We start from the raw sequence: 20,210 nt of genomic DNA, 5'->3' as shown, positions 1-20,210 counted from the left end.
AGATGCTGTAGACATTCAAAAGATCAGTACCTGCAAAAGATCTGTTCCTGGAAAATGCATTCATAGTCTATGATATCTACAGATCCTCATACACACCTTGTTTAACAGACATTCATCTGCAGATCAGATCCACCAGGATGGATTCTCAGATCTGCAGATGATTGTCTGATCTACAGATGAATGTCAGTTAAACAATGTGTGTATGATGATCTGCAGATCTCATAGACTATGAATGCAATTTGCAGGAACGGATCTTTGGCAGGAACAGATCCTTTGCAGATACTGATCTTTTGTGTCTGTGCAGCATCTTGCAAAGATTTCTGTCTGATGGGGAGTTCAGCTCCATAGAAAAGACTGTGAAGGTATGGCTCTCATACTACATGAAGGGTGGTAAGATTGGTCTGTGATCTTTCATTTTCCAAAGACTATAGTCTGATGTGTGTATGAGGCTTTACTCGCTGCATGCAGACTTTGGCTATCATTTATAAAGCATGCGGTAATGCTGAAAACAGCTGACTTTCAGAATCAGAATCATCTTTATTATCGCCAAGCACACCAAGTGGTGTGCCCGGAATTGCTTGTGGTACACATGGCATATAACATATAACGACACATGGCAGACATAACAAAGGCAAGCAGGGCATACATACATACAAATACATTTAGAGCATCTCAGTCTTAAATAGAGTCCTCGGGGGGGAGTGATTGCTGCTATGATAGTCCGCGTGTCAGTTAGAGATTGCAGCTGAGAGGAGGGGATGCCTGGGGCTGGAGTGTCCCTGGGATGTAGGCTGGGGGGGGGGGGGGGGGAGTTTTGAGTTCAGTGAGTTCAACAGGAGGACTGCTTGGGGGAAGAAGGTGTTCATGCGCCTAGTGGTCTTGGCGGGGATGGATCTGAGACGGCGTCCCAGTGGAAGGGTCTCAAAGTATCGTCTGCCCGGGTGGGAGGGGTCAAGTAAGATCTTGGAGGCCCTTGTCTTCATTCTCGTGGAGTAGAGGAGATCTAGCGAGGGCAGGCGGGCGCCAATGATCTTTTCTGCTCTTTTTATCACTCTGTGGAGTTTGTATTTGTCTTTGGCGGTTGCTCCTGCGTACCAGACGATGATGGAGCAGCAGAGGATGGATTCGATGGTCGCAGAGTAAAAGCTGGTGAGCAGATCTCGTGACATTCCAAATTTTTTCAGTTGGCGTAAGAAGAAAAGCCGCTGCTGAGGTTTCTTCTGGGTTCTGGTGGTGTTCTGCCCCCATTTGAGGTCGCTTGTTAGGGTTGAACCTAGGAACCGTACGCTTTGGACTCGGGAGACCTCGGACCCGTCGATGAACACAGGTAGTGGGGCCGGAGGAAGTTTCCGGAAGTCCACGATAAGTTCCACGGTCTTTGCTGTATTGAGAACAAGATTGTTGTCCTTGCACCAGTTACAGATCCTCGCAACTTCGTTTCGGTAAGCGTCCTCCCCATTTCTGTCAATGAGGCCAATAAGGGTGGTATCATCTGCGAATTTGATAACTTTGACAGAGTTGGAGGCTGAGGTACAATTGTTGGTGTACAGAGAGAACAGGAGAGGGGACAGCACGCAGCCCTGCGGGGCACCGACGTTGGTGGTTCTCTCGCTGGAGATGCGACTGCCAAGCTTGACCCGTTGAGTTCTGTTGGAGAGAAAGTCCTTTACCCACCTGCAGAGGAGGGAATCTGCCCCAAGATGCTCAAGATTGTCGATCAGAATGTCCGGACAGATGGTGTTAAAAGCCAAGCTGAAGTCCAGGAAAAGGACCCTAGCGTAGGCTCCTGGACTGTCGAGGTGTTCTGAGATGTGTGCCAGGCTGACATTGATGGCATCGTCAACTGATCGGTTTTCCCTGTAGGCAAACTGGAGTGGATCGAGGAGGGTGCTGGTGGAGTGCTTCAGGTGGGCAAGCACTAGCCTCTCGAATACTTTCATGGTGATGGGGGTAAGGGCCACGGGTCTGAAGTTGTTGAGTTCCGTGTTCCCTGTTTTTTTGGGGACTGGGATGATTGTGGACCTTTTGAAGCAGGAGGGGACCTTTCCTTCTGATAAGGATCTGTTGTAGAGGGAGGTGAGGATGGGAGCTAGTTGGATTGCGCAGGTTCTCAGGCAGAGTGAGGACACCCCATCCGGGCCCGAGGCTTTCCTGGGGTTGAGTCTGCTGAGGCATCGTAGCACATCCTCCTCCTGTACTGCGGTCAGAGCGGGGATGCCCCTGGCCTCTGGGGGGCGCTGGGTGTCTTCCATCGTGGATGCCGTGAAATCTGGAGCTGACTGGGATGCTGGGGCCACAGGCTGCTTGTGTTGGAGATCGAATCTACAGTAGAACTCGTTGAGTTCCTCCGCCAGTTGTGAGCTGGAGGCTGCTTGATGCAGGGGAGGTTTGAAGTTCGTTGCCGCCTTGAGTCCCTTCCAGACTTCCTGTGAGTTGTTGGACTGTAGGCTGAGGCCTACCTTGTTAGAGTAGGTCCTTTTTGCAGCTTTCAGTTCTCTATTCAGGGTATTCCTGGCTTCCTTGTACTCTTTTGGGGTGCCCGACTTGTGTGCCTCCTCCTTGATCTTCCGGAGACGTCGTAGGTTGCTGTTGAACCAGGGCTTATCATTTGGGAAGACTTTGAAGGTTTTGGTTGGAATGCATGCATCCTCGCAGAAGCGGACGTAGGAGAGGATGTTTTCAGACCATTCCTCCAAGGTGGGTGCCTCCAGTGTCGACCAGTCGGTACATTCCAGGCATGCCTGCAGCCTCAGTTTTGCATCCTCGGTCCACTTTTTGACAGTTCTAGTAATGGGCTTTGACGTCTCGAGCTGCCTTCTGTAAGTGGGGATCAGGAGGATCACGCAGTGGTCTGAGTTCCCTAGGGGAGCACCTCGAGAGGCCTTGTAGGCATTCCTGAGGGCTGTGTAGCATTTGTCCAGGGTGTTAAGGTTCCTGGTGGGGCAGGTGATGTGCTGCTGGAAGTGGGGAAGCTCCTGTCGCAGGTTTGCGCTGTTGAAGTCCCCTAAGGTGATGATGAGGGCCTCCGGAAAAGCAGTTTCCCACCCCGAGATATAGTCGCTCAGTGTTCTCAGGGCATTCCTGGTGTTGGAATCCGGGGGGATGTAAACCCCTATCAGAATGAATGAGGAGAACTCCCTGGGTGAGTACCTGGGCCTACAGTTGATAGCTAGGAGTTCGACATCAGGGGAGCAGAACTTGCTGAGGAGTGAGATGTTGGTGCACCAGTCGGAGTTAACGTAGAAGCATATGCCGCCACCTCTCGTTTTCCCGGAGAGGTCTCGATCCCGGTCTGCACGGAAGAGGAAGTAGCCTGGCATCTGTACAGCGTTGTCCGGGACGTTTCCGTTCAGCCAGGTCTCTGTGAAGCAGAGCACAGGGGTGTTCTTGCTTAGCGAGGGTTTGCGGCCGAGCAGTAGGAGCAGTCCGTCCACCTTGTTTTGGAGTGAGCAGACGTTCGCTAGGAGTATGGCCGGTATGGAAGTGAGTAGTCCTCTTCTCTTCAGCCTCACCCGAGCCCCTGCCCTTCTCCCCCTGTGGCGACGATTCTTTGGAGGGCCCCTGGTGCTACTAGTTAGGAGCGCAATGGACTTTACCAACCTCTGAGCAAAATGTCCATTCATAAAAGCTGTTACCGCATGAAAAGCTGACATTCCCAAGCAGAGCGATAAATTACTGCCTTGTGCTGTGATTATCTCCACACATGTCACTAAATGTCAATTCATAAAGATTAGAGCAGGCGGTATCAGGATGGAGAAAACCGCTCCCTTGGAAGAGGGAATAAGCATGCGGATAACAGCTAAGTTAATGGAGACAGACCTCCCTTCTCATGTTACGCAAACCTACCGCCAGCCTAGTTCGGGAGATCACCGCAGTGCTATGGCAACTGTAAACATTTTTATGAATGACAACACAGAAGTCTAAAATACCGAATGCTGTATTTTCCCCGAACACACTTTTATGAATGATAGCCATAGTATTAACCACTTGAGGACCCACCCTTTACCCCCCCTTAAGGACCAGCGCTGTATTATGTGATCTGTGCTGGGTGGGCTCTGCAGCCCCCAGCACAGATCAGGGTGCACGCAGAGCCTGCGCAGTACAGCCCGGAGGACGTCCGATGACGTCAGCGCGCACCAGTGAGCCGCACATTGGAGCGCAGAAGAGCCCGACCTGGCAGCCGGCCTGGCCAGGTCGGGCGCGCCACCGGAGGAGACCGGGAGCCTGCGGAGCCGCGACGAGAGCACCTCCTGCCTGCCACGGGCTGGAGGAAGCCCCAGGTAAGTGGATTTGGATTTTTATTTTTTTCACAGCGTCCCTGAACCTTCCCTTTAACAGCTGGAGGGCCAAGTTTGCCCATGCCTGGTCTATGTCCTGACTCTAATGCAGTACAGTCATTATAATGTGCGCGTTATGCAACTGACCACTGTGATCCTAGCCTTATGGTGGCCATACATGGTACAATTTTTTTCATACAATCTTACTATTTCTATGTAATATAAGGGAACTGCCTTAATTATCCACTCAGTATATTCACTTAATTTACCCTTATACTACATAGAAATGGTAAAATTGTATGAAAAAATTGTACCATGTATGGCCACCATTAGAGTACCCCAATATGCACTCTGCATTGACCTGAAGATAAACAAATGTCTTGTGTGCCCCGCAATCCCTTGAGGCAGTACACAACCCCAAGTTCACAGTGCTCAGTTGCATTGCAAAATAATTCTGCATGTCAACTTAATGCCCATACATTTCTATGGGCCTGTTCACAGCTCTATGTTGTAATGGATCGTGTTATTCTAATTCACTGCATGCAAGCTTTGCATTAAAGTCTATAGGCTCATACACACACATCCGACTATAGTCTTTGGAAAATGGAAGATCACAGACCAATCTTACCACCCTTCATGTAGTATGAGAGCCATACCGTCACAGTCTTTTCTATGGAGCTGAACTCCCCATCAGAAAAAAATCTTTGCAAGATGCTGCACACACAGATGCTGTACAGACACAAAAGATCAGTATCTGCAAAAGATCTGTTCCTGCCAAAGATCCGTTCCTGCAAATTGCATTCATTGTCTATGAGATCTGCAGATCATCATACACACCTGGTTTAACTGACATTCATCTGCAGATCTAAAAATTCATCCTGGTGGATCTGATCTGGCGATGAATGTCTCTTAACCACTTAAGGACCAGCAGTGTTTCTTGTGATTTGTGCTGCGTGGGGGGGTCTGATCGCCTCCAGCTAGTTGTGATTAGCGGGGGGGGGGGGGCTTCTCAAAGCCCCCCCTCCGCAGCGTTTTCTGCGCTCCCTCTCCTTACCTCCCTCCCCTCCTTTATCAGAGCGGCACAGGACGGATTTTGGTCCTGCGCCGGATAGGATAGGCTTCAGCCTATCATATGCCGGCGATCCCCGGCCAATCAGAGGCCGGGGATCGCCAATCTGCCTTACGGCACTGCTGCGCAGCAGTGCCGTATTGATGTAAACAGCTGGGATTTCTTCCCCGCGTGTTTACATTAGGCGTGCGAGCCGCGATCGGCGGCTCGCACACTGTTCACGGAGACACCCTTCGTGAACTGACATGGAAAGGCCGCTCGAACGAGCAGCCGTTTCCATGTAATAACCACTAATATCGGCGTTAGGCGGTCCTTACAAGGTGTGTATGATGATCTGCAGATCTCATAGACTATGAATGCATTTTGCAGTAACGGATCTTTTGCAGGAACAGATCTTTTGCAGATACTGATCTTTTGAATGTATTCAGCATCTTTGTGGGCAGCATCTTGCAAAGATTTCTGTCTGATGGGGAGTTCAGCTCCATAGAATAGACTGTGTAGGTATGGCTCTCATACTACATGGAAGGGGGTAAAATTGGTCTGTGATCTTTCATTTTCCAAAGACTATGGTCTGATGTGTGTATGAGCCTTATGTTCAGTCATCATAACACATGCGTTATGCAACTGACCACTGTGAACCTAGCCTATAGGTGGATGACACAACCTTTCGTTAAGACATACTAATATCAACGTTAAGTCAGCAGCCAAATATTTATTCTTATGCAAAACAAAAAAGTCGAACGTTTTGAGACTCAAGCAGATTCTTCATCAAGTTAAAGCTTCCAATCTCTATCTACAAAATCAATGCAAAATTGAGTCTCGGCCCACAGTGGGAGCTGTTGTGTTCCTAGTAAAAACAGGAAGACAATGGTACAAAAAAGTTGCACCACATGTGAACGTTGCATCACATGCAGTGAAACATACAGTCTATGAAAAGTATGCTTCACCTCCTCTGTTAATGCACATATTATGCAGTTACGCATTGTACAGTGCGTTGGGATACTGTAGTCTGTTTGATCGCACTGCACCTTAATCTGAATGTTGCATAGACTTGCTATTGCAGGGCCACTTTCCGTGATTTAGATGCCTCCATAAAGTCGCACCGCAATGCCCCACTGTGAATGGGGCCTAAATTGAACTATAAATACTACTCATTGGAGATTTGGCCATAGGATGCAAAGCAGACGGTTTCGGCGCTCAGAGCAGAGAGCCGTAACTAGGTGCCACCATAACAGTAATGTTATACTCCATCGATATTATTAGAGATAAGTTTACCTGTATATTGGGCTGCATAACAGCTGACATGTGGCCAGGAACTTTACCTGATACAGCTCATGGGCCAGAATGTTGGTTTTAAAACATGGGAAAGATAAAAGTGAAACATTTGATTTATAGCCATAAAGGCTGTCAAGCGGAGGACCCAGTTCACTGGCCATGCGGAAGGCAACTTGAGCAGACTTGTATGTCCACCCGGTGTAATGGGGAGGGGGTTGCCCAATGGAAATTTAGTTTGGAGCCCCGGGCTTCTTGTTAGATAACTGCTGTTGGCTATTATTATTATTATTTATTGTATTTATAAAGCGCCAACATATTACGCAGCGCTGGACAATAAATATATACAAGGATGACAGACATAACAAGGTTATACAACATAGAGCTACGTTATGCATGCAAATTGTACAAAATACATGTTCATGTGATATGGGCTGGTTAGGTAGGCCCAGTAATACAAGCACAGGCTGTCATAGGACAGGAGCACATGATCCTGTAGATTACACTAGGGAAAGGAGGACCCTGCCAGAGGCTTAAGGTGCGTACACACATGCGACTATAGTCGTTTGTAACGATTGTTCCCCGATCTTTACCAACGACGATCGTTACAAAAAACGAACCAACGACTATTAAGGCAAACGACGAACGAGGCAAATCGCTACAAAACAAAGTTCTGTCTTGGCGGATTTTTACCACCGACGATCGTTAGCAAAAGTGGTACATCGTTGGAAACGATCGTTCGTACCAGGCTGGACATGCGCATTTCACTTTTTCTCCAAGGAACTTTACAATTTTATGCGCAGGCGCATTAAGTGCTTTTACGTGGTGTAACATTCGTTCTAACGATGTGATCGTTACACACTTATTACAACTAACTTTACTTCGGTCGTTCTTTCGTCAATTAAAAGATCGTTCGTCGTTGACAACGAACGATCGTTGTCGCATGTGTGTACGTAGCATTACAATCTAAAGGGTGGGGTGGAAACAGTAGGTGGGGCTGTGAAATATTCAGTAGAGAATTACTGTGTGGTAGGAGGTGGGTAGGCCATCATAAAGAGGTGGGTTTTTAGGGCTTGCTTGAATGTGTTGAAAGAGGGAGCAAGTCTGATGGAAGGGCGTTCCAGAGGGTGGGGGCTGCTTTTGACAAATCCTGCGGGCATGGGAGTGGGAGATGCGTGGGGTGTTGAGGCGAAGGTCGTTGGAGGATCGGAGGGTGCGACCTGGTGTATACCTGTGAACAAGCTTTGAGGTGTAGGTAGGGCAGGTTTTGTGCACAGATTTATACGCCAGGCATAGAATCTTGAAAGTTATCCTGAAACGGATAGGGAGCCAGTGCAGGGATTCACAAAGGGGAGATGTGGATGCGGAGCGGTGCGAAGAATGGATGAGTCTTGCAGCCGCGTTCATCACTGATTGAAGGGGGGCAGTACATTTCAAGGGGAGGACAGAAAGGAGGGAGTTACAGTAATCAAGGCTGGTGATGATGAGGGCATGGATGAGCAGTTTGGTCGTGTCCGGGGTTAAGAAGGGGCGGATCTTGGAGATATTACGGAGGTGGAAATTGCAGGCTTTGGTGATATTTTGGATGTGTGGGATGAAGGAGAGGTCAGAGTCCAAGGTGACACCTAGACAGCGGGCCTGGGAGGTAGGAAGAATGGTTGTGTTGTCGATTGTGAGGTGGAAATCTGGGAGGGGTGCAGCAGCATGGAGTGGAAAGATCAGGAGCTCAGTTTTGTCTAGGTTAAGCTTCAGGAACCTAGCAGACATCCAGGAGGAAATTTTTGAGAGACACGAGGAGACCTTGTTTATGGTGGTGGATGAGAGATCGGGGGTATGGAGGTAAATCTGAGTGTCATCGGCATAAAGGTGGTATTTGAAGCCCAGGGAGGAGTTAAAACTTCTTTATTTTCCTGTGCATTACTACAGGGCTGTGGAGTCGGTACAAAAATCCACCGACTCAGGTTAGGATTCCTCCGACTCCTCTAATTTGCATATTACAATCTTGTTGATTGAAAGTATGTAACATGAAATGCATCTCTTAACTGCCAATGCTTAGGAATTTAAGACAACTGAAGTGAGGGATATGGAGGCGGCCATGTTTATTCCCTTTTAAACAAGATCAGTTAGGGCTGGAACCCACTAGAGCGATGTTTTTTTGGGGGCGTTTAGGGAGCATGAGAAATCGCTAGCGATTTCCCTAAACGCTCTGCCAATGTAAATGGATGGTGCAAATTCAACAGAAGCGATTGCGATTAGCAAAATCGCAAACGCAGGACATGCAGCATTTTGTTAGCATTTGCGCTTCAATGTAAAGTATATAATCACTGGCGTAATCGCTCATCAAAACTTGCCCGGAGCGATTTTGCTAGTGTTTTAAAGTTAATGTACACTGTAACAAAATTAGAAATAATTGAAAGGACCAATCAGACTTTAAAACGCTAATCGCTACACAACTGCTGGCAAATTGATTACACTTTCTAAATCGCTCCCGAAAACGCTCATGAAATTGCTTACAAACTGCTCATACAAAACGCTAGCGATTGCGATAGCGTTTTGTAGTTGGTTCCAGGCCTCACCTGGATACCACCATGGAGCGGGCAGTCCTAGCCTACCTCAAGCTCTCCACTTCACCCGTCCTAGACTCCTACCAGTTTGCCTATAGGGAAAACAGGTCCACCGATGATGCGATCAATATCTGCTTGGAGCTCACCAACGACCACCTGGACAGGCCGGACACGTATGCTAGAATACTTCTCCTGGACTTCAGTTCGGCCTTCAATACCATCTGCCCACGCATTCTGCAACGGGACCTTGCTGCACTCGGAGTCCACCCAAGCCTACTACTGTGGATCACAGACTTTCTCACCAACAGATCCCAAGTCGTCAAACTGGGCGATATCCACTCACAAGCAGCGATCACGAACACAGGTGCTCCCCAAGGCTGCGTTCTGTCACCATTGCTGTTCTCCCTCTACACAAACAACTGCAGATCGGAGGCAGACTCCGTAATGGTCATCAAGTTCGCCGACTACACCACCATCATTGGCCTTGTCACCAGGGATAACGTCCAAGAGTACTGCCAACAGGTGGAGAGAATTTGCAACTGGAGCAAGGAGAACAGGCTGGTGCTTAACACTGCAAAAACTGTTGAGCTAATCATTGACTTCAGGAAGTCTGCCCCCCCTCCGCCCCCCATTTATATTGACGGCACCGAGGTAGCCAGGGTGCCATGTGCCCGGCTTCTGGGTACTATAATTTCCAGTGATCTCAGCTGGAAGCCCAACATCACTGCCTCCCAACGGAAAGCCCAGCAAAGACTTTTCTTCCTCCGCCAGCTGAGAAAGTTTGGCATGACTCAAAAAATCCTAACCAGCTTCTACACCGCCACCATTGAGTCAATCCTCTGCTCCTCCATCTTGGTCTGGTATGCTGGGGCCACTGCAAATGACAAGGACAAACTTCAGAGGGTCATTAGGTCAGCGGAGAGGATCGTTGGGTGCCCCCTCCCCTCTCTTGCCCTGCTACACAACAACAGACTCAAGTCCAGGGCTCTGAGGATTGCCAATGATCCTTCTCACCCAGGCCACCGCTACTTCAGCCTGCTGCCACTGGGCCGGAGGCTTCGGGCCATCTCCACAAAGACCACGAGACACAGGAACTCGTTCTTCCCCTCGGCGGTCAACCTCCTGAACTCCCTCCACATACTACCATCAATGCAAACCCGGACGAGCTGCGGGGCGGTCTGTACCATGGCGGAACTTTCAACCACACCAACCAACCCACCAGACTAACCATCGCGGTGTCACACTAGGGACTGTGATGCTTTATGGATGTATAGGGAAATGCAATACTACGTGTAGTGAAATACAATCGCATGGAGCAATGCAATGTGCAGTGGTATTGCAATGAAATGAAATGCTAACTCACGCTAACCGATGCCTCTATGGCTCGCTGCTATCTATCTATGTCTCTATCTATGTCTCTCTCTAATCCAGATGTATTGTGCCAAAAACAATTCCGGGCATGACCCAGTCATGCTTGGCGAAATAAAGTTTTTCTGATTCTGATTTCTGATATCCGCCGGATCTTCTGCCTCTAGTACTTTTAGTCATAGACTAAATATAGTCCTTGGTAAGAGTACTTGTAGAAGGTACAGACAGGAACAAAGAACATCTATCAGGCCCTAGCAGAGCCGGGACAAGGTCCTTCAGCACCCAAGGCTGAGACTCCAAAGTGCCCCCCTCCATCCCTCCCACCACAGCCATCACACACTGATTGCCATTTATGCCGCCTGGAGGTGATTGACACGACCAGGCGGCTGCTATAGCCCTGCAGCGCGTTCTCGCGCACGCATGTTTTACCCCCCACCGTTAGCCCAGAGATCAATGAATGGGAACATGGGGTTCCCATTCATTGATCTAAGTCCCTGCTAGAAAGACCGACTCCTTCTTTTCAGAAACCGCCATCTTTCTAATTAAAAAAAAAAAAAAAAGTTTCCCGTCCTCTATACCCTTCCTGGAAGCGAGAGCGATCGCTTCCAGGATTAAAAAAATGTTTTTTTTGACTGTGGCCATCTTGTGGACAAATAATAAAACTACATCTACATACATTTTTCAATGACATAAACAGACATTATTACATTTAAAATTAACTGTTTATATCCCACACCAAAAAGTACCCAAATCAAATTTTTAATGAAGAAAAAAATGACAAAAAAATGACAAAAAAAAAAACAAACCCCGAAACATAAATAGTTTGTTTTTTAATATGCGTGTGAAGTGGGTATATTACGAACATTTTTTAATTTATAAGCTTGTAAATAGTGATGGACGCAAAACTGAAAAAATGCACCTTTATTTCCAAATAAAATATTGACGCCATACTTTGTGATAGGAGCATAATTTAAATGATGTAATATCCGGGACAAATGGGCAAATAAAATACATAGGTTTTAATTATGGTAGCATGTATTTATTTTAAAGCTATAATGGCCGAAAAACAGAGAAATAATTATTTTTTTTCCAATGTTTTTCTCATTAATATTCCTGTGAAACTGCATTTAGAAAAAAACAATTCTTAGCAAAATGTACAACCCAAAGAAAGCCCAATTGGTGGCGGAAATAACAAAATAAAGATCAATTCATTGTGATAATTAGTGATAAAGTTATTGGCGAATGAATGGGAGGTGAAAATTGCTCGGATGCATAAGGTGAAAAATCTCTGCGGGCTGAAATAGTTAAACTAAAACACGCCCCAGGGCCCACAACCCCACTAACACACATCTCTAGTTATCTGGCTTGCAGTCACTGCCATGTAGAGTTGAGCTGAAATTTTCGTAATTTCGCATTACTATAATTACGCATGCGAAATTTGCGATTACGATGCGAAATTAGCGTAGCGAAATTGCCATTAAAATCGTATACCGTAAGCGTAATTTTCAACGCGAAATTTCGCGTTTCGTTCATGCCGTAATTTCGCATTAAACGCTACCGTAATTTCGCGTTAAACCGTAACGCTCCGTATAATATAAAAAAGCCGCCGACTTTAAGGGTTAATAGCAAAGCCCCCTTAAAAGAGCCTCAAATTTGGAGAATATATTAAGGAGATCAGGAGGAATAAGAGGAAAAAATTTTTTTTCAAAAAGACCTTATAGTTTTTGAGAAAATCGATGTTAAAGTTTCAAAGTAAAAATGTATACATTTAAAAACCCACCGACTTTAACGGTTAATAGCAAAGCCTGCTTAAAGTTTAGGAACACCAAATTCCTAGGGTATATTAAGGGGATCAGTGGGAATAAGAGGAAAAAAAAAATTTCAAAAACACCTTATAGTTTTTGAGAAAATCGATTTTTAGGTTTCAAGGGCAAAAATGTCTTTTAAATGCGGAAATAGTCAGTTTTTTTTGCACAGGTAACAATAGTGTATTATTTTCATAGATTCCCCCAAGTGGGAAGAGTTTTACTTACTTCGTTCTGAGTGTGGGAAATATAAAAAAAAAAACGACGTGGGGTCCCCCCTCCCAGACCTCTTTAACCCCTTGTCCCCCATGCAGGCTGGGATAGCCAGAATGCGGAGCACCGGCCGCGTGGGGCTCCGCACCCTGACTATACCAGCCCGCATGGTCCATGGATTGGGGGGTCTCGGAAGGGGAGGGGCAGCCAAGCTTTCCCCTCCCCCTCCGAGCCCTTGTCCAATCCAAGGACAAGGGGCTCTTCTCCACCTCCGATGGGCGGTGGAGGTGGAGGCCGCGATTTCCTGGGTGGGGGGTTCATGGTGGAATCTGGGAGTCCCCTTTAAAAAGGGGTCCCCCAGATGCCCACCCTTCTCCCAGGAGAAATGAGTATAGAGGTACTTGTAGTACCCCTTACCCATTTCCTTTAAGAGTTAAAAGTAAATAAACACACAAACACATAGAAAAAGTATTTTAATTGAACAAAAAACATAACCACGAAAAAAGTCCTTTAATATTCTTAATTAACCATTAATACTTACCTGTCCCTTTAAATAAATGATCCCACGCAATATCCTTGGAAATGTTCTATCAGTTACAATGTAACAAAGTTATTATGTAACAACTTTGTTACATTGTAACTACGCCGCACCCGACGCCGCTCAGCCGCCGCATACGCGTCCGTGCAGGACGCTAAGTCCCCGCAGCTCCCGCTGTCCACCCCGCCCACATCTGTCACCCACATGTCACCCACATGTGGGTGACATGTGGGAGAGGCGGGGAGGGCAGCGGAGCCGGCGGGGACTTAGCGTCCTGCATGGACCCGACAGAGCTCTGAGCTATATAGCTCAGAGCTCTGAGAAGCATCTTTGTATTTGGGCTCCAAGGAGCCCCATTGGTCCTTAGCAGACCAATGGGGTTCCTTCAAATCAGAAGAAACCCCATTGGTCTGCTAAGGACCAATGGGGCTCCTTGGAGCCCAAATACAAAGATGCTTTCGAGAGCTCTGAGCTATAGTTCAGAGCTCTGTCGGGTCCTGCAGCGCAGACGCGGCGGCGGCGGCGGCGGTGAGTGAGGTCGGGTGCGGCGTAGTTACAATGTAACAAAGTTGTTATATTGTAATAACTTTGTAACATTGTAACTGATAGAACATTTCCGAGGATATTGCGTGGGATCATTTATTTAAAGGGACAGGTAAGTATTAATGGTTAATTAAGAATATTAAAGGACTTTTTTCGTGGTTATGTTTTTTGTTCAATTAAAATACTTTTTCTATGTGTTTGTGTGTTTATTTACTTTTAACTCTTAAAGGAAATGGGTAAGGGGTACTACAAGTACCTCTATACTCATTTCTCCTGGGAGGGGGGTGGGCATCTGGGGGACCCCTTTTTAAAGGGGACTCCCAGATTCCACCATGAACCCCCCCCTACCCAGGAAATCGCGGCCTCCACCTCCACCGCCCATCGGAGGTGGAGAAAAGCCCCTTGTCCTTGGATTGGACAAGGGCTCGGAGGGGGAGGGGAAAGCTTGGCTGCTCTCCCCTTCCGAGACCCCCCAATCCATGGACCATGCGGGCTGGTATAGTCAGGGTGCGGAGCCCCACGCGGCCGGTGCTCCGCATTCTGGCTATCCCAGCCTGCATGGGGGACAAGGGGTTAAAGAGGTCTGGGAGGGGGGACCCCACGTCGGTTTTTTTTTTTTATATTTCCCACACTCAGAACGAAGTAAGTAAAACTCTTCCCACTTGGGGGAATCTATGAAAATAATACACTATTGTTACCTGTGCAAAAAAAACTGACATTTTCCGCATTTAAAAGACATTTTCGCCCTTGAAACTTAAAAATCGATTTTCTAAAAAACTATAAGGTCTTTTTGGAAAAAAATGTTTTCCTCTTATTCCCACTGATCCCCTTAATATACCCTGGGAATTTGGTGTTCCTAAACTTTAAGCAGGCTTTGCTATTAACCGTTAAAGTCGGCGGGTTTTTAAATGTTTACATTTTTCCTTTGAAACTTTAACATCGATTTTCTCAAAAACTATAAGGTCTTTTTGAAAAAAAAAATTTTCCTCTTATTCCTCCTGATCTCCTTAATATATTCTCCAAATTTGAGGCTCTTAGCATTTAAGGGGGCTTTGCTATTAACCCTTAAAGTCGGCGGCTTTTATATATTATACGGAGCGTTACGGTTTAACGCGAAATTACGGTAGCGTTTAATGCGAAATTACGGCATGATACGACTGTAATGCGAAAATTACGCGAAAATTACGCTTACGCGAAATTTCGCGAAATCCTTCTTCATTACGATTATGTACTTACGGCCATAATAGTAATTACACTAATTACGCGAAATTTCGCAAAATCGTAATTAGGTCATTACGCTCATCTCTACTGCCATGTGACCCTTTTTCTTATTTCTCTCTGCTTCAAACACAATACACAATAAGTGAATGATATCTTAGTAATGCTGGATACACACCATGCGTTTCCGCGTTCGATGCGTCCGTCGATACGCGTCGATTCGATTATTTCCGACATGTCCGATTCAAGCTTCGATGGATCGTTAGGTCGATTTGCCATACTTTACATGGCAATCGACCTAAAAATCATCGAAATTTGTTCGGACATGCTCGGAAATAATCGAATCGACGCGTATCGACGGACGCATTCGACGCGGAAACGCATGTTGTGTATCCAGCATAAGTTTTGTGCCCCCTCCTACACTGCGTCCTGAGCCTTGAGCCTCTCTTGCCTCTGCCTCGTCCTGCCCCTGGGCCCTAGGCAATGTAACTGTGGGTACATGTAAGAGTGATGTGCAGGTACTCTGCAGGAGAATGAGGCGATTCCTCCTCTATTACACATTCTTCATGCACAATCTGAACAAGCTTTATGGGTTATAGACAACACCTCTGTGTTCAATGTGCACAACATTCTCAGTGGATTCTCTGCAGCTCTGTGGGGAGAGCATATGTAGAGTATAGTACTACTGTGTAACAAATTAAAGTTGAGACAGATAACATTAAAGTGCATTACTATACACTGTATATGTCTGTCAATGCATGGCGTACCTCTTGTTAGGCATTTCTTACCATGTGACTGTGCCTGCCTTTTTCACTGTTGTATTGTCTATATTTTTTTTCTTAAAGTTCCTTTATTAAAAATATATACAAATCTGGTATCTCTGGAAGCTTTGCATACACTTTGAATTTTGTTGCTATATGCTACAGTACTTAATATTTCATATTATTGCACAACTTTAATTACCAGAACAGTGACAACAGTGTGATATTCTATTTTGATTACTGGATTTCTTTACATCTTGTTTTATTTCTTAGTTATATACTCATCACTGAAAAGCGTTATCAGAAAAAAGACACTATTATCAGTTCTGTACACACAAAGGTGAAAGGAGTTTTGGATGCAGATTCAAGGATCTGGGACACGGCTGAGTACACAATACCTTCTGCAGTAAGTACAGTTTACTAATATGGCTACTTCCCACTTTGACGTGGTGCACAGATGAAAGCTTGCATAAGTCCTCACTGCAGAGCCTAGAGGCTATTGTAGTTAGTATCAGGGGTGTTGCTATCTCCAAAGGTCATTGGCATGTGCCCTGGATCTATTCTGGGGTGCGCCGGATGTCCCTCAGGCAGTTAGCTGTGGTGCCTCAATGGCAGGCATACTGGGTACTGTGTTGCCTTTATGGGGGCATGCAGCGGGCTGTGGTTCTTCTATGGGGACATGCTGGGAGTCATGGTGCCTCAATGGAAGGCCAGAGGAAGCATGGGAGAGGGTCCACTAGAAGGTCAGGGAATGCTATGGGGGACTGCCAGATAACCTGGCAGTAGGCCAGCCGCCCAGCAGAAAACCAGAGGGCTACATCCAACATTTTTGCTAGGCAGGCCTACTTGGACCACTGTTAAGTTTATGTAAATTTGGCTACACCCATGACCACACCCATATTTTGGTTCATGACCAAACCCGTTTTGGGCTGGAGTACCCAAAAGTGCCCCGGATCTCTTAGGATCCTAGTGATGCTCCTGGTTAGTAAAGTGTGAAAAAATAATTTAAAGATACACTGAAGCGAAAAAAAAAATGATTATTGCAAGGCAAGTGTAAATGGGGTCTAAAATAAACTGTATCTATAGCCTTAAAGGATACCAGATGTGAAAATAGTAAGAGAAACGGGAGGAGCAGGCATAAACTATCACCTGTCCTGATGCCTGTTGCTCCCCCATTCTTCTTCCAGCCCCCCGCATTATGCCTAAAACCCCCCTGCTACCCTCTTTCGGGTCTCTGGAGTTGGGTTTTACTGTGCAGGTGCTGGCCGGGCTGCGCATGTCCCATAGCGGTGCTCTATAATATAGATCAGGGGTAGGGAACCTATGGCTCGGGAGCCAGATGTGGCTCGTTTGAAAGCTACATCTGGCTCCCATACAAATCAGTAGGCGTTGATTCACTAAACTTAGTTTGGCAGTGCAAGTAACATTTTCAAAGTAGGCATGCTACTGCTGTAGCATGCACTACTAACTTATTCGCGCTACACGAAAACGAACAAAGGCTGCTCCAATTGTCCCACCCTGGACCCTGTCTGGTCCAGTGACTTTGTAGAATGAGATCCCCGCACTTTGATTGAGCCATTAGGCTGCCTGTCACTTCATCTCGTCCTACAAAGTGAATCAACCCCCAAGTCAGCTAGCGAATTGTACAAGCTTTTAGTTGGTATTTCTCCTGTCTGGCTCTCGGGGAAATTGCTGATGTTGCTGAAACCCAAGAGAAGCTGAAAACGTGTCTGACACTGCCTGGCAGATCAATTGTATACACATCACCATAGCAACAGGGACGTGAGCCCTACTGTCCCAGTTTGAAACATATTGTATGGCTCTCACGGAATTACATTTTAAAATATGTGGCGTTTATGGCTCTCTCAGCCGAAAAGGTTCCTGACCCCTGATATAGATAGATATTTTTTTTTCTGTCTCTGATACATAAGTACAGTTTTTTTAATATTCATTCTATTAACATTTTTATCAGTTTCTTGTTCGAAGTGTTTTTCCTCAGCCACACAGGAGTTTAACGACCTTCAATCAGTTATCAGTGACAGTTACCCGGCAGTCTAGCTTCCGCACTTCCACTGACCAACTTACTAATTTTAAAGCAGTAGATTCTTAAAGGGAACCAGAGAGGAACGAGGGGTGAAAAAAGGCAAGGATTTTATACATACCTGGGGCTTCTTCCAGCCCCATAAGCCTGAATCGCTCCCACGCCGCCGTCCTCAGCTCCCTGGATCAGCCGGTACCGGGCCGGTCACTTCCGGCGGACGCGGCCAATTGTCCGCATCACAGGGGCTCCCTCCATACATGTACGCATGCGGCTACGCAGAAAGCAGCCACATGCATATCTGTATGGGGAGAGCACCCTGTGATGCGGAGAAATGGCCGCGTCCGCCGGCCGACTTGCCGACTCGCGGCAATGACGGGACCCGGTGGCGGCGGATCCAGGCAGCGGAGGACGGCGGCGTGGGAGCGATCCGTGTGCGTATGGGGCTGGAGGAAGCCCCAGGTATGTATAGTTCATCCTCTCTGGTTCCCTTTAATCCTTACAATAAAGAGGAAGTATAATAAGAAACACAAACTACTTTTTACATAGGATTGTGATTTATAAGCACATATTTATCATCCTGTTGCGTGTCACTTCAGTTATCCTTTAGGGCTATTTCACAATGCAATTATTTTTTTTTTGGGGGGGGGGGGGATGGAGAAATAGCCCTTTGCAACTTCATTAGGGCAAAGAGAAATGCATGACAATTTCTCTCAAAATGGAGCACATTTGTGATTTTTTTTTTTTATACAAATCGTAATTCTGCAGTGAGGTGCAGGTTGCATTGTCAGCAGGTAACAGCAGATATATTCCCTAACCCACAGTGGCACTGCCCAAAAAATGCCTGGAGCTACTCTGTGATGATTAATAGGCATGTATGGTAGTCTTAAAGAGGAACTGTAGTGAAAATAATGTAGTAAAAAAAAGTGCTTCATTTTTTACCATAATTATGTATAAATGATTTAGTCAGTGTTTGCTCATTGTAAAATCTTTCCTCTCCCCGATTTACATTATGACATTTATTACATGGTGACATTTTTACTGTGGGCAGGTTATGTAGCTGCTCCTAGCTGTTTTGGCTGTTAGAGACAGCTGTAAACAGCTAATTCCTGTCTGTAAACATTGTTACATTGTGGCAGTTTGCCCAGAGTACCGCGGTGCTCAGAGCTTCTTGTGGGAGGGGTTTCAGCACAAAATCAGTCATACAGCGCCCCCTGATGGTCTGTTTGTGAAAATCATTATATTTCTCATGTAAAAGGGGTATCAGCTACTGATTGGGATAAAGTTCAATTCTAGGTTGGAGTTTCTCTTTAAGAACACCATTCCTTTTCTATACCAGAATGATCAGTTGTGACCCCCAGCGCAGGTAATACAACAGTAAGAAAAGCCTCCCTCTACAAGCAGAAGAGCAATAAGCAGGCCTTCAGGGAATATTGTGAGAAGGACATGGCTAATTTCACATTAAAACTGACTTTGTGCAATGACCACATTTTAGTTTGGCGACATATTGTAATGGCTATAGTTCTTTATATTTTTTTCATTGTAAAGTACCAATATATTATCACATATAAGAAAAAAAGAGGGGCGCTCTGAGACTCCCAGAAATACAATTGAACGTTCCAGCAGATGAGGTCTCACCTGATCGTCTTTTGGCCGGAACAGCGTACACAGCCACGATAAGCCTGCGTCCCTCTATGCCTAGCCGGGGACCGAGCTCTCTGCAACGGCGGACCGGAAGTGACGTCACTCTCCTAGATCCTCCTCGTAACAATCACTACGGAGACCAGGACGCTTGCTCTAGCTCACGCTGAGACTGCGTGCTGAGCAGGGCTAGACGATATACTATGCGTGTAGGAGGGCCCAGTGGAGGCGTTCGCCGAACTTCCGGTCCGCCGTTGCAGAGAGCTCGGTCCCCGGCTAGGCATAGAGGGACGCAGGCTTATCGTGGCTGTGTACGCTGTGCCGGCCAAAAGACGATCAGGTGAGACCTCTCCTGCTGGAACGTTCAATTGTATTTCTGGGAGTCTCAGAGCGCCCCTCTTTTTTTCTTATATGTTTTTCAGTGGACCATTTGGGAGCAGCCGAGTGATAGGTGACCAGATCGCACCTTCAGGGGTTCACTGCCCCATACACTTTCATTGCAATATATTATCACTTCATCATTCATATTCATTTGTAAATCTTCTCATCACACAGGGTGGAGCCTCATTTTTTGTTGTAACAAACGTAATAAAAACAGAAAATCAAACTGAGGAGCTTTGCCCAGAGGTAAGAATGATTTACATTTTATTGTGTTAGGAAATGACCTTGACTCCATAAATGATGGCGCTCACTCACTGCTCTAGAAAACTGAGAAATATCACAATTTGCAGTTCTGCATAATATTAATTTTTGATGCAAGTAATATTTACTATGGCCTTTTACTACTTAAACGCCAGCTTGATGTCAACAGGCATTTGGATCATGACTGTTTAGCTTAACTACTTATCTAATCTGAGACGGTATATCTACATCCCAGAGGACTTCAGTTCTTGCCCAGGGGTG

The 20,210-nt window shown here is 46.3% G+C and overlaps 1 protein-coding gene across 1 annotated transcript in view; it reads left to right on the top strand.

Moving 5' to 3' along the window:
• P2RX7 (purinergic receptor P2X 7) overlaps positions 1 to 20,210 on the top strand; it is a 78,388-nt gene that overhangs the window by 7,539 nt on the left and 50,639 nt on the right. The window contains exons 2-3 of the mRNA XM_068245225.1: positions 15,902 to 16,034; positions 19,863 to 19,934. Of these exons, the coding sequence (XP_068101326.1) occupies positions 15,902 to 16,034; positions 19,863 to 19,934 (205 nt within the window). The remainder of the gene's footprint in view (positions 1 to 15,901; positions 16,035 to 19,862; positions 19,935 to 20,210) is intronic.

This window comes from Hyperolius riggenbachi, chromosome 1 (assembly GCF_040937935.1).
Source record: "Hyperolius riggenbachi isolate aHypRig1 chromosome 1, aHypRig1.pri, whole genome shotgun sequence".
Taxonomy (NCBI): domain Eukaryota; kingdom Metazoa; phylum Chordata; class Amphibia; order Anura; family Hyperoliidae; genus Hyperolius; species Hyperolius riggenbachi.
Note: the sequence above shows the minus strand (reverse complement) of the source record. Positions and strands in the feature narration are given on the sequence as shown.